A 16,431-nucleotide genomic window follows, 5' to 3' on the forward strand; every position below is an offset into this window, starting at 1 on the left:
TTATTATTATTATTATTATTATTATTATTATTATTATTTCCTGGTTTTATTGCTTTTGAATAGGGATATATAGAACAAAGCGCCGGGATACGACTACACAAAAGATCTGCGTCTAATAGAAGCTGCTACGACTGATGTGAAACTGCCTTCTCGTTTTTACTGATTCGCGAGGGAAGATTAGGCACGCCATAAAGGCTGCAGCGAGAACCCCCACGGCAGCACGCAGCTGTGGAGAAACATAGGGAGATGCCCCCAGGACTCGCTTCACAGCCGTATCTCTTCTGCCAGATTTCCCATGGACTACGAGGGGTTGTTTAAGCGACGTCGTCCGCTAATTTTATTTTATCTTCGCCTTCAATATTTTTTTTCGCGTGGGAACGTGCCTACGCAGAACGATAAGCCGCACAATGTATGTTCGGGCCGCTGTATACATATGTATAAGTACAGTATCTTGTCTCCTGAAGAAGCTCCACTTTCGGTGAGCCGTGTGTGTGCTTCGTACGCCTTGCATTTCGAAAACTATTAACCACCATACATTCGTTAAGGGTTAAGAGTTAAGAACGCCTAAGAGTTGGGCGGAAGAGTTGCAGCAGCGTCATTCCTGTATTGTCAATGTATATGCCCGTTTATGTAGCAAGTCGTCGGGATGGACTGTGCAACTCTTTTCTGAGTCCAAAAGCTCACCGAGTCATATAAGTCACCGAAGAAAGGCGTGTCGTTGGGCTAGACATAATGATCTCTAGTTGCCTCTCTGCCCCACAGAAATATCTTGCGCACACGGTATCATCTAGTTTTAAATGTGAGGCTGAGCGCATTGCTGTCTGCTGGCTACCCACATCACTTCATTCGCCGCACATGCGGAAGCATGCGCGTAAAAAAAAGTCTAAAATCTCCCGAAAGGAGAGAGCAACGCTTGGACCAAAAACCACCTTTCGTCGTGCCGTATTTAGCACTGTCCATCCCAAAACATTAAGAACGTTGCGGGTGGGTGTGGGATTCGCGTCGTCTTTTCAGCGCCTTGCAATCTTGACTACTTGACTCACCTGACTGACTACAGTCAAAGAGGAGTGCAGCCCATGCAAGAAAGATCATCAGAGCAAAGTTCACTAAATGCATTTCTAATGTTATCCACGAGATACCTCTGTCGTGCGGCCGACCTTACATAAGTCAAACCGACAGCTATTTCAAGGAGCGTGGGCAGGAACACAAGCGATCCATGAGCACCGGAACGGGTAGAAATCTTCCCTTTACACTGCAAGAGCTGCGACAGCAAAATCCTTATTCCTTTGGAAGACAAAATCAAAAACGGAGCGAGAAGTCACCGAGGCATTCCACATCGCTCAAATGGGGGTGAAAACCGCGTTAGCTCACCTTCGTTATGACTATCGAGGGAAGAAATCGAATTCTCAGATGGGCACATTGGGTTAGACATGCGGCGTTTTTAATGCGCACGTTGTCTTACTATTTTCGTCGCTGCCTCGAGCACGTTTTCTTTGCAATTGCTCCTTAATTGTTTTGCTACTTTGAAATCTCTCATAAATTCTATGCTTTCGCGAAATAAGGCCAGTTGGAAGCTCGCGCATTCCGTGTTTCCGTTCGCGTCCCGTCTTCTTCGCGCAGTTTAACACTTTGCAGAATAGGCCGTCGAATAGGATTCCGCGTTCGTCCATGCGAAAACAAACAGGCTGCAAACTTTTAGGGCAGCCTGCATAATAGCTCGGAACTCTGTCGCGCGTTTCAGCTGTAGGCATGAGAGTCATCGCGCTCAATCCCCGAACCCAGTGCCTTTGAGCTCTGGACTGAAGCCAAAAGCGGTATTGTTTGCGACGAGTATGTCGTTTGTCTGGCAAGATAGGGAATCAACTTGAAATGGAGAGGAGAAAAGCGCCGCGTATCGGCGTAACTGAAAACTGGCGTCATTTTTCTTATCGCTGGCCCGAAAGCCGACCTTGAGAACTGAGTAAAAAAGGCAGGACATCATATAGGCTCAAGCAGACGTCACCCACCCCTTGCGCAGTCAAAAAAAAAAAGAAAGGAAAGAAGAAAAAAACCTGATATGCGCCACGTTCAAGCGTACCGACCAAAAAGACTGTCCCGTATCCGTATTTTGTACATGATTTAATGTATTTTTGTCCCATTATTTTCGCTCTTTGCTTCGCTGCTGCCGGCCCGCCGTTATCGTAGAGACAGGCTGGCCGGCGCGAGGAGTGATAAGAAAACAAGAATGCGAAATGAAATGGCACCGTGACGAAATAAGGATAAGGTGTATCTCCCTAGAAAATCTAACGCAAAGGTGGCGCTATACAAATAATTGTATGGTTGCCTGTATAGAACGGAATGCGCGAAAATGTTTAAAAATTATTTAAATTCTCGAGCTTTTACGAGCCAGAACTACGACCTCATTATGAAACACGCCGTATTGAAAACTGTTTTGCAGCCTGAGGTTCTTAAGCATGCACCCAATTCATGGTACACGGGCGTTTTCGCATTGCACACACATAGAAATGGGTACGCTGCAGCGATTTGATGCAAATATGTCGTAAACGAAAATTGTTACTAACATCACGCGTAAACAAAATCGTTTGTGATAATAGTTAGAGGCATAGGTACCTTTGTACACGTTTACGAGTGATTGCAACTGTACATTTGGTAATCTGCCACAAGCAGCGCCGATGCTTGGAATATAAGCAGGTCGGACGGAAGAATCGGACAATACCATTGCAGGTGCGAAAGCTATTCTCGGGTGCATATCGTGGTGTAACCTTCACAGTGAAATCGAACCCAGTGTATTCCAGTCTATCCTATTTTTACTTGCATTCGCTTCCGAGGATTCTATCAACACTAGCTTTCTTATCGCTGTTCGGTTTATTTTTACGGTGGAATATTGCGTTAATTTTTTAAGCGATCGGCACCTTCGGCTGATGTTCACGCGTTGTTCAGTAGCTACTACCCAGTGGAACCGACGAAAGTAATACGTTGGCATAGACGACATTCAGTTCACAAAGAGGTGCGGAGAACGCCTTCCTGATTGGCGGTCAGTCAGGCAGTCACTCGAAATGTAGTGCACGATTAAAATACTGACAAGCACAACTCGCGAGACGCTTGGAAAACTATATATGCATAGTTGAATATTTGCTTCTGCACGCGCACGGCTGTTTTACAAACCCCTATAGCAGAAGGGCAAAGAAAAGTAAGACAAGCAGAAGGAACGGCATCTTTGCACTGCGCAGGAAGAAGGCGCAGATAATGGGCGGACGGAAAGGAAGCCAAGGTGAACTACTAACGCGGTATACATAGCATGCGGCGCCTACTGGCGTGCGATGTCAGAACCGCCTTCACTCACATTGTCTTCGTGCGATGAAAGATAACCACGCGAGAGAACGCAAGCGTACTCGAAACCTAAATCTCTTAGGCGTTCTCCCTGCTTCAGGAGAAATATTGATACAGCGCGGAAACGGGGCAAAGAGACAGAACGCGATTCGAACCCGATGGACGGGGTATGGGGTTAACCGTAGAGATCGCGATAGCTTGGTACAAAGCAGCTCGCTTCAGTCCGATGCGTTTCACTTGCTCGGAAAAATAAAATCGCATCGGCAGAAAATATACGTTATCGTATACGAGTAAACACGGTTTCTATCTGCAGGAAATAAAACAGCCAAAACGAGCAATAAAATTGAGAAACAACACTGCGTCAGAAGCCAAGTCGAAAACACAGTTCGGAGCTCATCGGTTTTGTTACGTTATTAAGTTAATATCATCCGAAGGCGAAGCAAAGATCCACAAATTTTGTTGTAGCGCTGCTATAATTCACACTGGAGGACAGAAATGCTGTGCGGTTCAAGAAACAGCAATAAATCAAACGCGAAGGGAGAGGGCTGAACGCGACGTACACGTTTGCGACATGTTACTCCGCTCCACCCAACGTTAAGAACATGCAAACCGAGGAACCAGTACCGACAGAGAAGCGCTAAAACCTGTACACACTGAATCAGCGCCAATTCGTCGCCGTTCTCAGTCTAGCATTAACCGCTAGTATGCACTACTTCACGCGATTGCTTCGGGAGCGCAAGGATTGATCTTGAGGTCAGAGGTGACAAAGAAATGACAGGCGCGTTTCAATGGGCCCACCTGGTCAAGCGTGGCCTGCTGGCGCGGACTCAAGCCGCCTGGGTGGCCGCTCATTCTTAACGGCCGCTTGCTTTTTCCCGACGCGTCGAGTCGGCGGGTACGCTCTCTCGCTGTACCGCGGTCGCGCCGTCGACTGTCGTTCGGAGCACGCAATCCTATCAGCAGGCCTCCGGCTATAGCAGCGCCCAGCGCCCGAGCAGCCGCCCCGATCCGGTGACGACACGGGCGAACGATGCCGCTGGCGCCGCGGGTGTAGAGCGCGGCGTGTATATACCACCGCGTCCTGTATGTACGTACGGACTGGCACGTCATGCTATCCTCATGCAGAGCTGTATCAGCTGCATTAATTACGGTTGACTTATGCCGCTCCCCTGTAGCGTTTGATATTCCTCTTTTCCTCCTGACGAGAAGTGCGAACTAACTTAGCCCTGTGTGTCTGTTAGTGTGTTTGGCGGCGCGCGCTGGTTCGTCGCCTCTGTTGGCATGTTCTGGCATGTCGCTCTTATTACCCTCGCCTATTCAAATAATTTACAAGTTGTTTGTCCACTCCTTGGACGACGCTGGCATCAGAAGGCAGGTAGATGCAGAAAAAGGAAGGCACGTCGTCGACGAGGATCAGTGCAGCAAGTAAGCTGCTTACGCTATTCACTCAAGAGGCGCGGGGCCTATAGCATTTGTGCCAGAAAAACTGAATCATTGTCGCGTAGTTGCACACAAGGGCATTTTAAGAAACGATAAGAGTAAAAGTTTTAAAAAAAGAAAACAACGAGCAATGTCTCTTTCCTGCACAAGAGTTGTGAATTATTATAATGCCTGTCTAAAGTGTGGCAAAATGATTGCCACAAGGGAAGTGCTGTTGGATTAACCACCTCTACATTTGTTCAACGAAAAAAATGGTTATTAGTGAGCTCAGGCTTCCGATACTGAAATTAGCTCGAAAGCCGTGGCGTTTTCCAAGCCCTATTGCATAACGCCACACTTTTCCTGGTACTTTTGCCTACTTGGCTGCTTTCAGAATGCTCGGAAAAGTGGTCATGTGGCACTGCCATTTTTTTGGAGTTATACTATTCGAACTAAATTTACTGCAGTTATAATTAAAGTACTGTAGAACGCAATTCTCGGTGAATTTTTGAGATTTTTAACAAGGCCCCCGTATGGGAGCCGAAACCTCTTGGTTTCTTTTCATTTTTCTTTAATGCATTTGGTCGCCGTCCGTTTTATCCTTGATTATGAGCAATCCCGACCAGACGAGTTTGCGTCGAACTCTTGATTTCAAAGCAAATTTTTGTTTCAGGTGCAAAGTCTTAAAAGGAACAGGAGGAGGAAGGCGTCGGCTTTTATGATTATTGATTTATTATTGATTATTGATTGAGTGAATAATTTATCATTATTGATTCTTTCTGCTGTTGTTGCTTTCTTTTTAAAATGTAAATTCCCCTTTCGACAGCACTTACTCTATAGCCGTCCTGCAAGTTTATTTTCTATGGTAACAGGCTCTCATCATCATCCTATTTTTTTGTCCACTGCAAGACGAATGCCCATCCCAGAGATCACCAATTAACCCTGTCTTGCTCTAGCTCGATAAACGTACTCCTACACAGACTCTAGAGACTCACTGGCGAACATGAATTCTTGTTCCCTTGCTGGGCCCATTCCATCCATCCACCATTTCTTGGCAAATTCCCTATAGTAGGTATGAGCCACGTGCTCGATGGGCAACAACAAAGACCGGCAAAGGTATTTACAGTACGCGTGGAGAGTGTCGGGACGACCCCAACACACCTGGCCGAATGTCCACTCACGAAGCTGATCAACGCGATGTTGGACGGCATCGTTGGGGAGGGTGAGTATCTGGGCTTACTAGATTAGCGACGCATCATGGCGGCCATCATCCCCTTTTCGAACACGCTCGCCTACTTGCACGCAAGAAGTCACAAGATCTCTGGAGTTCAAGTGCCTTCAATGGCCGATTATATGAACTGGACCCCACGCTACGCCTGCAGCTGCCATCTAGCCTTACCCGCGGCGAAACAACCTTGATGTGCCCCTTGTGGCTGGGAATGGCGTTCACGAACGCATACTCCTATCGTTTGGCAATGGCCGAGAGCCCGTTGTGCGACTCCTGTGGATGCGAGGAAACCATCGAGCACCTATTGTGTACCTGCCTTCGCTACGATGTCCAACGCCTCTCTCTGTGGGCAACTTTACACCGTCTGGACTCGAGACCCTTCAGCGAGTCAAAGATACTCGGACCGTGGCCACACCCGTCACTGGCTCGAAAATCGGTTAAGGCACTAGTGCAATACTTGAAGTGCACCGGCTTAAGAGATTGTTTATAGTGTCCCTGTGTATAGTGTCCCTCCCATACGCACTCAGTGCTTACTGTCTCCCTTTTTCTTTTCTATTCCCCTTTCCCCCCCCCCCCAGTCTAGGGCAGCAAACCGGATGCTCTTCTGGTTGACCTCCCTGCCTTTCCTCTCCTTGCTCTCTCTCTCTCTCTCATCACCCTTCTGCCACACATCTCACAACACTACTTGGGAACGTTGGACAAAAGCCCCATCGGGACATTTAGCCAGCGCTCTGGCCTCGCGTAATGTTTTACATTCTCTGTATTTAAGGGTCCATGCTACGCACCTTACCACTGGCATCTTCACGATCATCTGCTACTGTGACGCGGACACAGCATCACCCCAAATACACTAGTTTCTTTTTCTTCTTCCAACGAATGGCAACTTTCCCTTCCATATCTTTACGATTACTATAAATATTATTCTTCAAATAAATATAACAGTTACATTCCCCTATGCTTTCCTTGTCTTAATTATTTGTTGATTTTAACTAATTTTGACTAACAGGAAATAGAGCCGATCGGTTCACCGTGTTCTTGGTTATTGCTGTAGCTCAATTGCGCAGAATCACATGCGTACTGTGCAGTGGTTCGGTTTCGAGCTAGGCAAAATCCTGTAAACCTAGTAAAAAAAACCTGCAGGCAGTCATTTCAAAATAATAGTTTGATTATTAGATGATAAAATGAAGGTCGAAATATCAGTATTTGAATTTAGCTATTGACTCACTGCGCCATTTAGCTTCGCCGCCGCGAAGTCCGCGCGTGGCCTCCAAGATGCCCGCGCGCATTTATACTTCGGGCTGCTGTTATTTCGAAGCGCGCGTGACGCGGGTACGATTCTGCCGAGTGCGTTCGATATTTTAAAGTAATCTTTAAACAGTGTGGCACATACCCAATCTAGGAGATTGGACAAGGATGGACACATATGCAGTGGTCCAAGTTGCCTTTTTGGGGCACAGAGTCAGTGGCATATTACCCAGTGTCCCAAGCTGTGGTGTAAAAAAGGTTAGTACAAACCAACCGCAAAGCGAGTGAAGTTCTCAAAGAGTGGTAACCGCCCTAAAATCGCATGACTTGTCATCTTCGTTATACTGTAGATGTATATGACGAATACATGAGGAGTTTAAAACTGCGAAACGCTGTGAAATGCGGTCCCAGTCTTGCCCGGGCGTTGGCGAACATACGGTGGACGCTCTCGCACTCGCAGTGTTAACACCTGAATGTTCTTTCATTGCACCGTGGTAAGCACAAATCAAAACATCCTCAAGGCGGCAAAGTTGGGCCAGTTGGTTAGGATTCATTGTAAGTTTCGTAACAACGCAACACTTTTTCACTTTCTCTTTGTCACCGTTTTGTGTTGCCCTGTCACGACTTGCAATAAATCAAAACACTCCAAGCATGTCAATGCGCTCACTTGCCCGCGAGGAGTTCATCTGCTACTTAAAAAGTTCGAGTAAATTGCTCTAAGTGAGCTGTATCACGTGCTCCAGATACCATCCCCCCCCTCCCCCCGCCCCACGTCCTTGCTTATCGCGGCTCACGTATTGTATAGCGCCACTCCGAGATCACTAAAACCTCGCACGTACAACCTCATACGCGCCAACCGTCAATGCATGTTTGAGCGCCGGCAAGATGCAATCTTTTTCCCGGTGTTCTTTTTAAACATTTTAGATGCAGCAGCTTCACGCCGCATTTTCTGCGCCCTTCCCGAAACGCACTACAGGGAAGCTGTTCTTTCACAGGTCGTTTCAAGCAGTGTACGTGCAGCGTTTCTACAGCATTCCGCTAGCCGGAACGCACGGGGCCGCGAGGTATCCGGGCTTCTCTGACTTGCGCTCCGCACTACTTTTTTCTCGAAATCTCTCAAATATGGCATTTTTTGTTTTCCTTATGGCACCGAATAGTTATTACTTGCTCTTGTATGCGAACATGGCATGGTACACTTCATCATGCGACAGTGGAAAATGCGTTCTTTTGAGGCGGACTGGTTTGCTTGTACAACAAAGCAGGGGTTGTCGTGTGGTTGTCGTGTGGAATGTGCCACACGACAACCAACCAACCAACCTTTGTCTAGGACAAAGAAGAAGGAGGGCACATGTGCTTTGGTCCAAGTTGCCTATTTGGGGCACAGAGCCAGTGGCATATTGCCCAGAGCCTCAAGCTGTGGCGTAAAAGAGGTTGGTACAAACAAACCGCAAATCGAATGAAGTTCTCAGAGAGCGGTAACCGCATCAATATCGTATGACTTGTTGTTCCCGTTATACTGTACTAAGGACGCTCTCACACTCGCAGTGTGCGAGAGCGAGAGCGGAGAAAGTGAAAATCAGCAATTTGACAGTTTCAGCAAAGCGTTGTGTGATGCTTTAGCGCAATCCTCAGGCACCTTAGAAACATAGATATTATAGTACTCCTATGTGTCCTTGGATGACGAAAGGACTGCTAAAATTAATTAAACACAAAGACTTTTGGCACACTAAAGTCACATAGGGGTAACAAATATGATGAACAAAAATTTCGTATGGCTCGAGATATAGTAACTAGCGCTATACGTATTCGTAAAAACGAGTACTACACAAATTTAATAGTCCGTGATTCTGGTAAGTCAAAGGCTACATGGCGCATTATCAACTCGGTAATTAAGGCATCGGTTAGAGCATATACAATGCCAGACTTGAAAATCTTAGGAATATCGATGGAATCCTTAGTATCGTCGTTTAATTCGTGCTTCTGTATGCTTGGTCAAGCAATATCTAATAAAGTGCCTCTTCTTTCGTCTATTACTTACCCGGAAAGGACGACAAACTCATTTAGTTATGTGGACATTACAGCGGAGGAGATAGTGTCCATAGTTAATGGCATGCCATTCAAACATTCTACTGGTCACGACTGAATATTCACAGTGGCCTTAAAGCATTGTAGTGATATACTGTGCAAGCCATTAGAAAAAATATTCAATCTCTCTTTCTATACTGCTACCTATCCAGACTTATTAAAGATCGCTAAGGTTATTCCAATTTACAAAAATGGGGACCATAATTTGTTAGAAAACTACGGTCCTATATCTGTCTTAAGTTGCTAAAACACCGTCTTTGAAAAACTTATCGCCCAACGAATCACTTCATTTCTGGAACGTAAATCCATTTTGTCTTATTGCCAACATGATTTTATGGCTAAAAGATTGACACACACAGCAGTATTAGCTTTGTCTGATTACATAAATTCTCACTTGAACAAAAACAAAAGTGTCCTAGGCATATCTATAAACGCGCGAAAAGCATCTGACACTGTAGATCATGACATACTGCTAAATAAGTTAGAATGCTATGGTTTTCGAGGTCTAACTCTTCAATTTTTCCGTAGCTATGTCAATAACGAAAAACTAGTTGCCATAGCAGATACCAAATCCGAAGTTTCTGACATTGTTACAGGAGTCCCACGATGCTCAGTACTGGGTCCAGCATTTTTTTCTTTATTTATAAACGATCTTCCTGATGCTTTAAAAAACTTCTCTGCTGTGATGTGTGCAGACGATATTGTTTTAGTTTGTGCGCTAGACTCCTTGGACAAAACATTTCAAGTGGCTAATAATGAACTTGGAAGTCTTAACCAGTGGTTCGCGTCAAATAAGCTAACTCTGAATACCAAGAAAACTAAATATGTTCTGTTTACTTTTTCGTGGAAAGCACCTCTAAAGGAATGTCGTTCACTTTCTCTAAACCATGATATACTTGAGCGGGCGAGTTCAATTCAATACTTGGGTGTCACACTAGATGAGCATCTTCATTGAAAGCCTCACATTGCATGGCTGTGTAAAAAGTTGAGCAAGGCTTGTTTTATGCTGTAAAATGATGTTATTACTCCGACACTGCCACTCTGAGAACAATTTAGCATATTCCATAGCCATCTATCCTACTGTATTGCATCTTGGGTAACACGTACGTTTCACATGTAGAACCTATTGTAGTTCTTCAGAAAAGGGCCTTGCGATTTATGATTTTTTCGGATTACAATGCTAAATCAATGCCGCTGTTTCAAAGTTGAAATACACTGCCTTTCAAATTATTACTTAATTTTAAAACTGCATTGCATACTCCTTATAGCACAACCACTAACTGCCCTTTGAGTTTATGTAATTTTTTACATTCCAGAAGCAATACACGCAGTGCACTTAAGGGAAACTTTCGCTTGCCAAGAATGTATAATGTATATGGAAGCAGAAGGTTAAACAACACTGGAGCACTTCTATTGAACAGCTTACCATCAGAAGTAAAACAAGCAAATTTTTTCTCAATATTAGTGAAATCCCATTATCACTCACTACTATTATCGCATAGGGTTTTCATCTCACTGGTGTATACATGTTTTTTTCTTTCTCACTTGCAGTGTATAGTTACTACATAAAAATTACTTTTTGTAGCTATTACACGTACCCTGCCTTGTGTTTACAGATGAATATTTATGTATATATGAATTATTTATACTTTGTCGTATTGCCATTATGATTATAAATAATAACTAGCATGGATCCCAACTAGCCTTTAGCTAGGGATTCAGAAGTCCTGTGCACTATTTCCTGTGTACGTTTCCTATTTTGAATAAACTTCAACTTCAACTTCATGACCTGAATATTTTTATTACACCGTGGTAAGAACAAATCAAAACATCGTCAAGATGGCAAGTTGGACCAGTTGGTTAGGATTCATTGTACATTTCGTAACGACGCAACACTTTTTCACGTTCCTTTTGTCCCCGTCTTGTGTTCCTCTGTCACGAATCTTACAATAAATCAAAAGACTCCAAGCATGTCAATGCGCTCGCTTGCCCGTGAGGAGTTAATAACTCGAAGGACCACTCAGGGCCGTTCAATTGGACATTAATTATTTCGCATTCACAACTCATAAAAAGTGCTTAGGAGTCGTCGGATTTTTTTGAAACCACGTGACTCGTGGAAATTTTCGCTTATATATTGGAAGCTATGTGCAGTCGAAGGTGCCTCCTGCTCTTGCAATGTCCAGGTGCCCCATGTGTGTCGATAACACTTGCTGAAAAAGACCGCCCGCAAATTGAGCGCCTATGAATTTGCAAGATGTTTTGCTCAGAACGTGAAGACTCCCGTTATCATTCAGTGCCAGCAGACACTGCATCTTATACGGAACAGCAACCTTGCTATTTGGTGTGAACATTACAAATGCGCATATGAGACGGATACAGGCTGCGACGCTTCCATCGAGCCGAGTAAAATGTAAACACTATAATAATCCGTAAAAGGTAGGCGTGGGCGAGTACCAAAATTTTCTGATATGACATCGAATACGAATAGTAGGAATAGAATATCGAATCGAATATCGAATAGTCAACCGCAGGCGCACATACGTATTTACAATAGGAATGCTTATTTCTGCGTAATTAGGCACTGCGTCTGTACTGATTAGCATAAGAAACAGCTATCAGGGACAAAGAATCAGTATTACACACAAGACAACTAATCGTTATCTTGTGACTGACACAAAAATTTGAACTCGAAATAACTGGTAGAATACATTGCTGCGAGCTCGTAGGGATCATCTGTAAAGTATCAAAAGTAAATGCAGCTTAGAAAGTGCTGCACCTATCGATGTAATCATCAACGTCGGCCCTCTTTGTAAGCAATGTTACATCACGAGTTTCAGCGATTGACTTTGTTGACGTGCGATGTCATTGGCTTGTCTCGCTGTTCAGCATTGTTTGCATACTTCGCATTGAGTCTCTTGCACTGACCGTACCAGAGGTGTACGTACGTGCGCAAACGAAGTGTGCGTGCAACGTTCTTACCGTTTACGACTAAGAGGTTACTGGAGCAGTGGCCGGTAGTAGCAAAGCCGGTGATGAGTCAAAATAAAGCAGAAAAAAAGAAAAAAATATTACGGTACAAAATTAATGGGTTTCATTATAGATATGATATGAGAGCATAAGTTTAGTTACACGTTGAGTTACTGAAGTGCCGTAAATAATTAGAATTAATTAGAATTAAATAAGAATCACTGATACGACCGAAGACGAAATTGAAAATAAGTCAGAAAAGAATAAAAAAGAAAGAGCAGTACACTACAAAATTCGTTGGTTTTGTTATAGATATATCAGAACATAAGTTTAATTACAAGTTGAGTTGCTGTAGTGTCTGGAATAATTAGAATTAATTAGGAATTGCTAATTACCGCAAACCAAAGCACAGAATCGATACACGCCACGTGAGCACGACTTTGGCTAAATTCCTGGAAACCCGGCCAGAAGTAGAAAGCGGAAGCAATGACGTCGCTAATGGCCTGACACACAAGAAGGTGGCACAATATTGAACAGGCTAATTATTGGAAAACAGTTGTCTCCAAGTTCGGTTCGTGCTTTGCATTCGCCTAAAGTTGACCTAAAGAGCACCATCGCCGATGTGCGAATGCCACTAAGAGACCCCTAAGTCAAAGATTAGGGTCGCCTACCATTTTTATATATATTATGTTTAGGAGATGTTTGCGACTGTATGTGGTGCCGGCCAAAGCTTTGCGTGCAGTCCACTGAAGAATAGGGGTTAAGTTTTCCGGGCTATGGCACGGAGTCTGCCGTCATTTGCAACAACTGCCTCTCAATGGCTCGCGCCATGGACGGATGGATGTTATGAGCGTCCCCTTTGAAATGCGGCGGTGGGTTGCGCCACCAAGCTCGTGCTATTATACTGCCTAATGCCCTACCTAGGTTAAACAAGAAAAAAAGAAAAAAAAACACTATGAACTCCTACAACCAATTTTTCTGATCCCCTATGGTGAACTGTGCTATTGCACGTCTCCCTTTTTTTTTTTTTTTTGTCGTTTCCCTACTTTTCTTCCACCAATCCTCCAATCGCCTCTTACTATGACGAAAGAACGCGCGCTCTCTGTCGGTGTGCACAGAAACTGCAAATACACGTCATTTATCGCTTTCTCTGATTTCTTTTCTCTCGTGCCAGTGTTGGCCAGTGTTATTGTCGAAGGGAATTATCCTAAAAGTACTGCACGTGAACGGTTATGTTACCAACGCTTTACACGAGCAGACAGGTAGAATTTATAAGTTGCACCAATATCTTGCGACATCTCTGGTTAGACATTGCGCCACTAGATATCGCCACCAGTTTTGCTCCTGTAAAACTCCTCTACTCTAAAAGGTAGCGACACTCTCCTCCATGTCCGGGCTTTCCTCCTCTCGGATTTCACCTTTCCACGATCGGGTGCGCCGCTGCCCCAGCGGCCGCCGTGCAGCTGTAAGTGGCTGTAAGTTCTCTCTCTCTCTCTCTTTCTCTCTCTCTCTCTGTGGACGTGCGCCGCGCAAGAATCAATGCGCGCGCTTGTTTCGGCCGTTTGGAACGTTATTGTGGAATTCATCGCCTAATGACACTGGCACGACTGCGGTAAACTTTCGGCAGGTCGTGCTGCCAAATAATTTTACACAAACCAAGCAGTACAGGGAGATGTGGGCTGGGCATCGTTCGAAGCACGGGAAGCTCAGAGTAAAATGCTACACGAAAAACGCCCCAGTAAACTGGACGATGACAGGTGGGCTGCTAAGGTATTTAAATACCTATACAGAAAGAGCGTTGACTCACAATGGCGGAAAAGAACTAGGAAGCGACCCAGTAAGTATGCCAGACACGAGGACGGAGAAAGACAGAGCATTAAACAACAGGTTAAAAACGCGGAAGGTAAAAATTGGATAAATTCAATGGAAAAGAAGCATAGTGTTGAACTATATCGATACTGGAAGCAGCAGATCAGGAAGGAAGCATTTTGTGATAACTCAAGAGGTAGTGTCCTACTCTTTGAAGCTAGGTCAGGATGTCTTAGAACGCGGAGCTATAAAAAGAAATTTAATGAAGAAGAAGACACGTGTACTGTGTGTGGTAAATCTGTAGAAACAATAGAACACCTCATGCTAAAATGTGATGGTACCCATCCCTATGTCGATGCGGGCACAGTCACGCTTCCTGACGCCCTAGGGTTCAGAGTTAATATGTAGTCATGTAAATAAATATGCGGTGGAAATCAGCAAAAAACGATCGGAGGATTGGTGGCTCAAAAGCAGAGAGGTGACATAAGGCTAAAAGTGTAGGAAGACGCCTTTAAAGAAAATGGCGAATTTTAATAACTTACAACACAGTCAAACAAAAAAAAAAGCTGAGCATGGTGGCAACTGCCATCACCCCGTTTCAAAGGGGACGCTCCTACTTTCCATCCATCCAACCATAGAATAGTACGAGATAAACTACAGCGGAAGCGCTCTTGCGTGGCTCGGCGGAGTACGGTAAGCGGAAAATTGAAGCAGCGCAGACAGTTGTTGCATTCATTTCATATACGTGACTTTAAAAGTGAAAGCTTGAGAAAGATAAGCAAGAATATACGCGAAGGTACTTTGCGGTAAATCGACCTTTGTCCTAGTGCGTCGTAAGCACCTGGGCCAATGCCACTACGCGAGAAGCATTCTGGGGATGCGTGAAGAGTCAATAAAAGAAGCAATGCACGCCCTTGAACTCTGCTTACGTTGCTTCACAATAAACCAACAGCTTACGAAATGTATATGTTACCAGAATTAAGGGACAAAATTCAATGCGAGTAGCTCGTATTCTGTGACAAGCCGCGAATAAAGCACGACAGTTACGCGGTTTTCTTTCGGGTTGGTGGCTGGTTACTGCACTGTGGATGCCGAAATGACTTTAAGTAACTGTTAAGTGATTCTTTCTTTTTCATTAGGAAAGTCAGAGACTAAAGGGCGGGCGCCTAAAGCACGCGGTCCAAAAACCAGGACAGATTTTCAAATTCTTGGCTAAATAATTATTATTATTTGGCTTGACAGAAAAAAAAAGCACTTTTCATACACATGTTTTTTTTCTTCAGGGCATTCGTCGACGGTGTTCCAGAATGTCTGACACTTAACCCTACGGTACTGTCAAGCTTCTAGGGATACGAATAGTAAGTAATGAAAGAAAAGATGGTTCAGGGATTTATTGGCGTGAATAAGCGTTCGCGACAGGTAGGCGATTCGCAAAAAAAGTGCTCTTCTACTTTAGCCTCGGAGTAGTTAATGTGACCTGAAAGCTCTCTCTCTCTCTCGTTTTTTTTCCTTTTTTTTTTACTGGTGAACATAATCTCATGATACAAATGCAGCCTCCAAGGGCACGCAAGTACAATTGTAACGAACACGAAATTTAACTTGCACTAAATATATGCGCAATGTACTGTGCCCAGTGAACTAACACCATGCACGAAAGCTCTCTTAACTGGTTAACAGAGCCGACCAATGAATTTTTGTGATCTTTATTTATTGCAAAAGAATTTTCAAGCAATAACTCAAAATACTCGGTGGACACAGTTTTAGACACACACACAATATATAACTTTATTTATGACTAATCAGTTCTCATAGCGGCATGGTTTTCATACAGTAAACAGAATAGCACACGTATGGGTAAGAAAAAGTGCACACAAGTATCTTCTTCCTCAAACTGAATACACAATAAAAAAATGTTTGCATTAACAGTCATCACTGCAAGCATCTTTCTTTCCATAACTTTGCAATATCTTCGGCTCGAATTGATCGTCAGCAAAATGAAACTGAAACGTGATAGCGCTTTCCGAGCATATTCGAGGCAAGAAACATATTCCGGTGTATTTCTATTTAATTACATTGTTCCATAAAGAAGGTGCACGTATGCAGCAAATTTTATTGTATACATGTCAAAAGGCGTTAGTGATCATAGTGGGATTTATGCCTTCGGTCGTTAAACAAAGGCTTGTATGAAAAAAAAATATTATTCGCCGCGGAGAGACAGACACAAACATACAACGATCAAGAAGTATCACGCATCCACGGCTTCCCAAGTGCTATACACAAGAGTTATGAAAGTAAACGAAAGAAATAATTATTTAGGCGAACGCTGAGTGTGCCGCACGCACAACATT

General features: G+C 44.1%; 1 protein-coding gene across 3 annotated transcripts in view; it reads right to left on the reverse strand.

The window, feature by feature from the left end:
* The window catches only part of LOC142585482 (SEC14-like protein 2), a 93,058-nt gene that overhangs the window by 43,789 nt on the left and 32,838 nt on the right, over positions 1 to 16,431 (reverse strand). The window contains exon 1 of one of the 3 annotated variants that reach the window (XM_075696271.1): positions 4,129 to 4,377. The exons of 1 other annotated variant lie outside the window; for it this stretch is intronic. In XM_075696271.1, coding sequence (XP_075552386.1) covers positions 4,129 to 4,182 — 54 coding nt within the window. In that variant the 5' untranslated portion in view covers positions 4,183 to 4,377. Of the gene's footprint in view, positions 1 to 4,128; positions 4,378 to 16,431 lie in introns of those variants that run through there. One more of the 3 variants, XM_075696272.1, reaches the window with a different exon arrangement.

This window comes from Dermacentor variabilis, chromosome 6 (assembly GCF_050947875.1).
Source record: "Dermacentor variabilis isolate Ectoservices chromosome 6, ASM5094787v1, whole genome shotgun sequence".
Lineage (NCBI taxonomy): Eukaryota > Metazoa > Arthropoda > Arachnida > Ixodida > Ixodidae > Dermacentor > Dermacentor variabilis.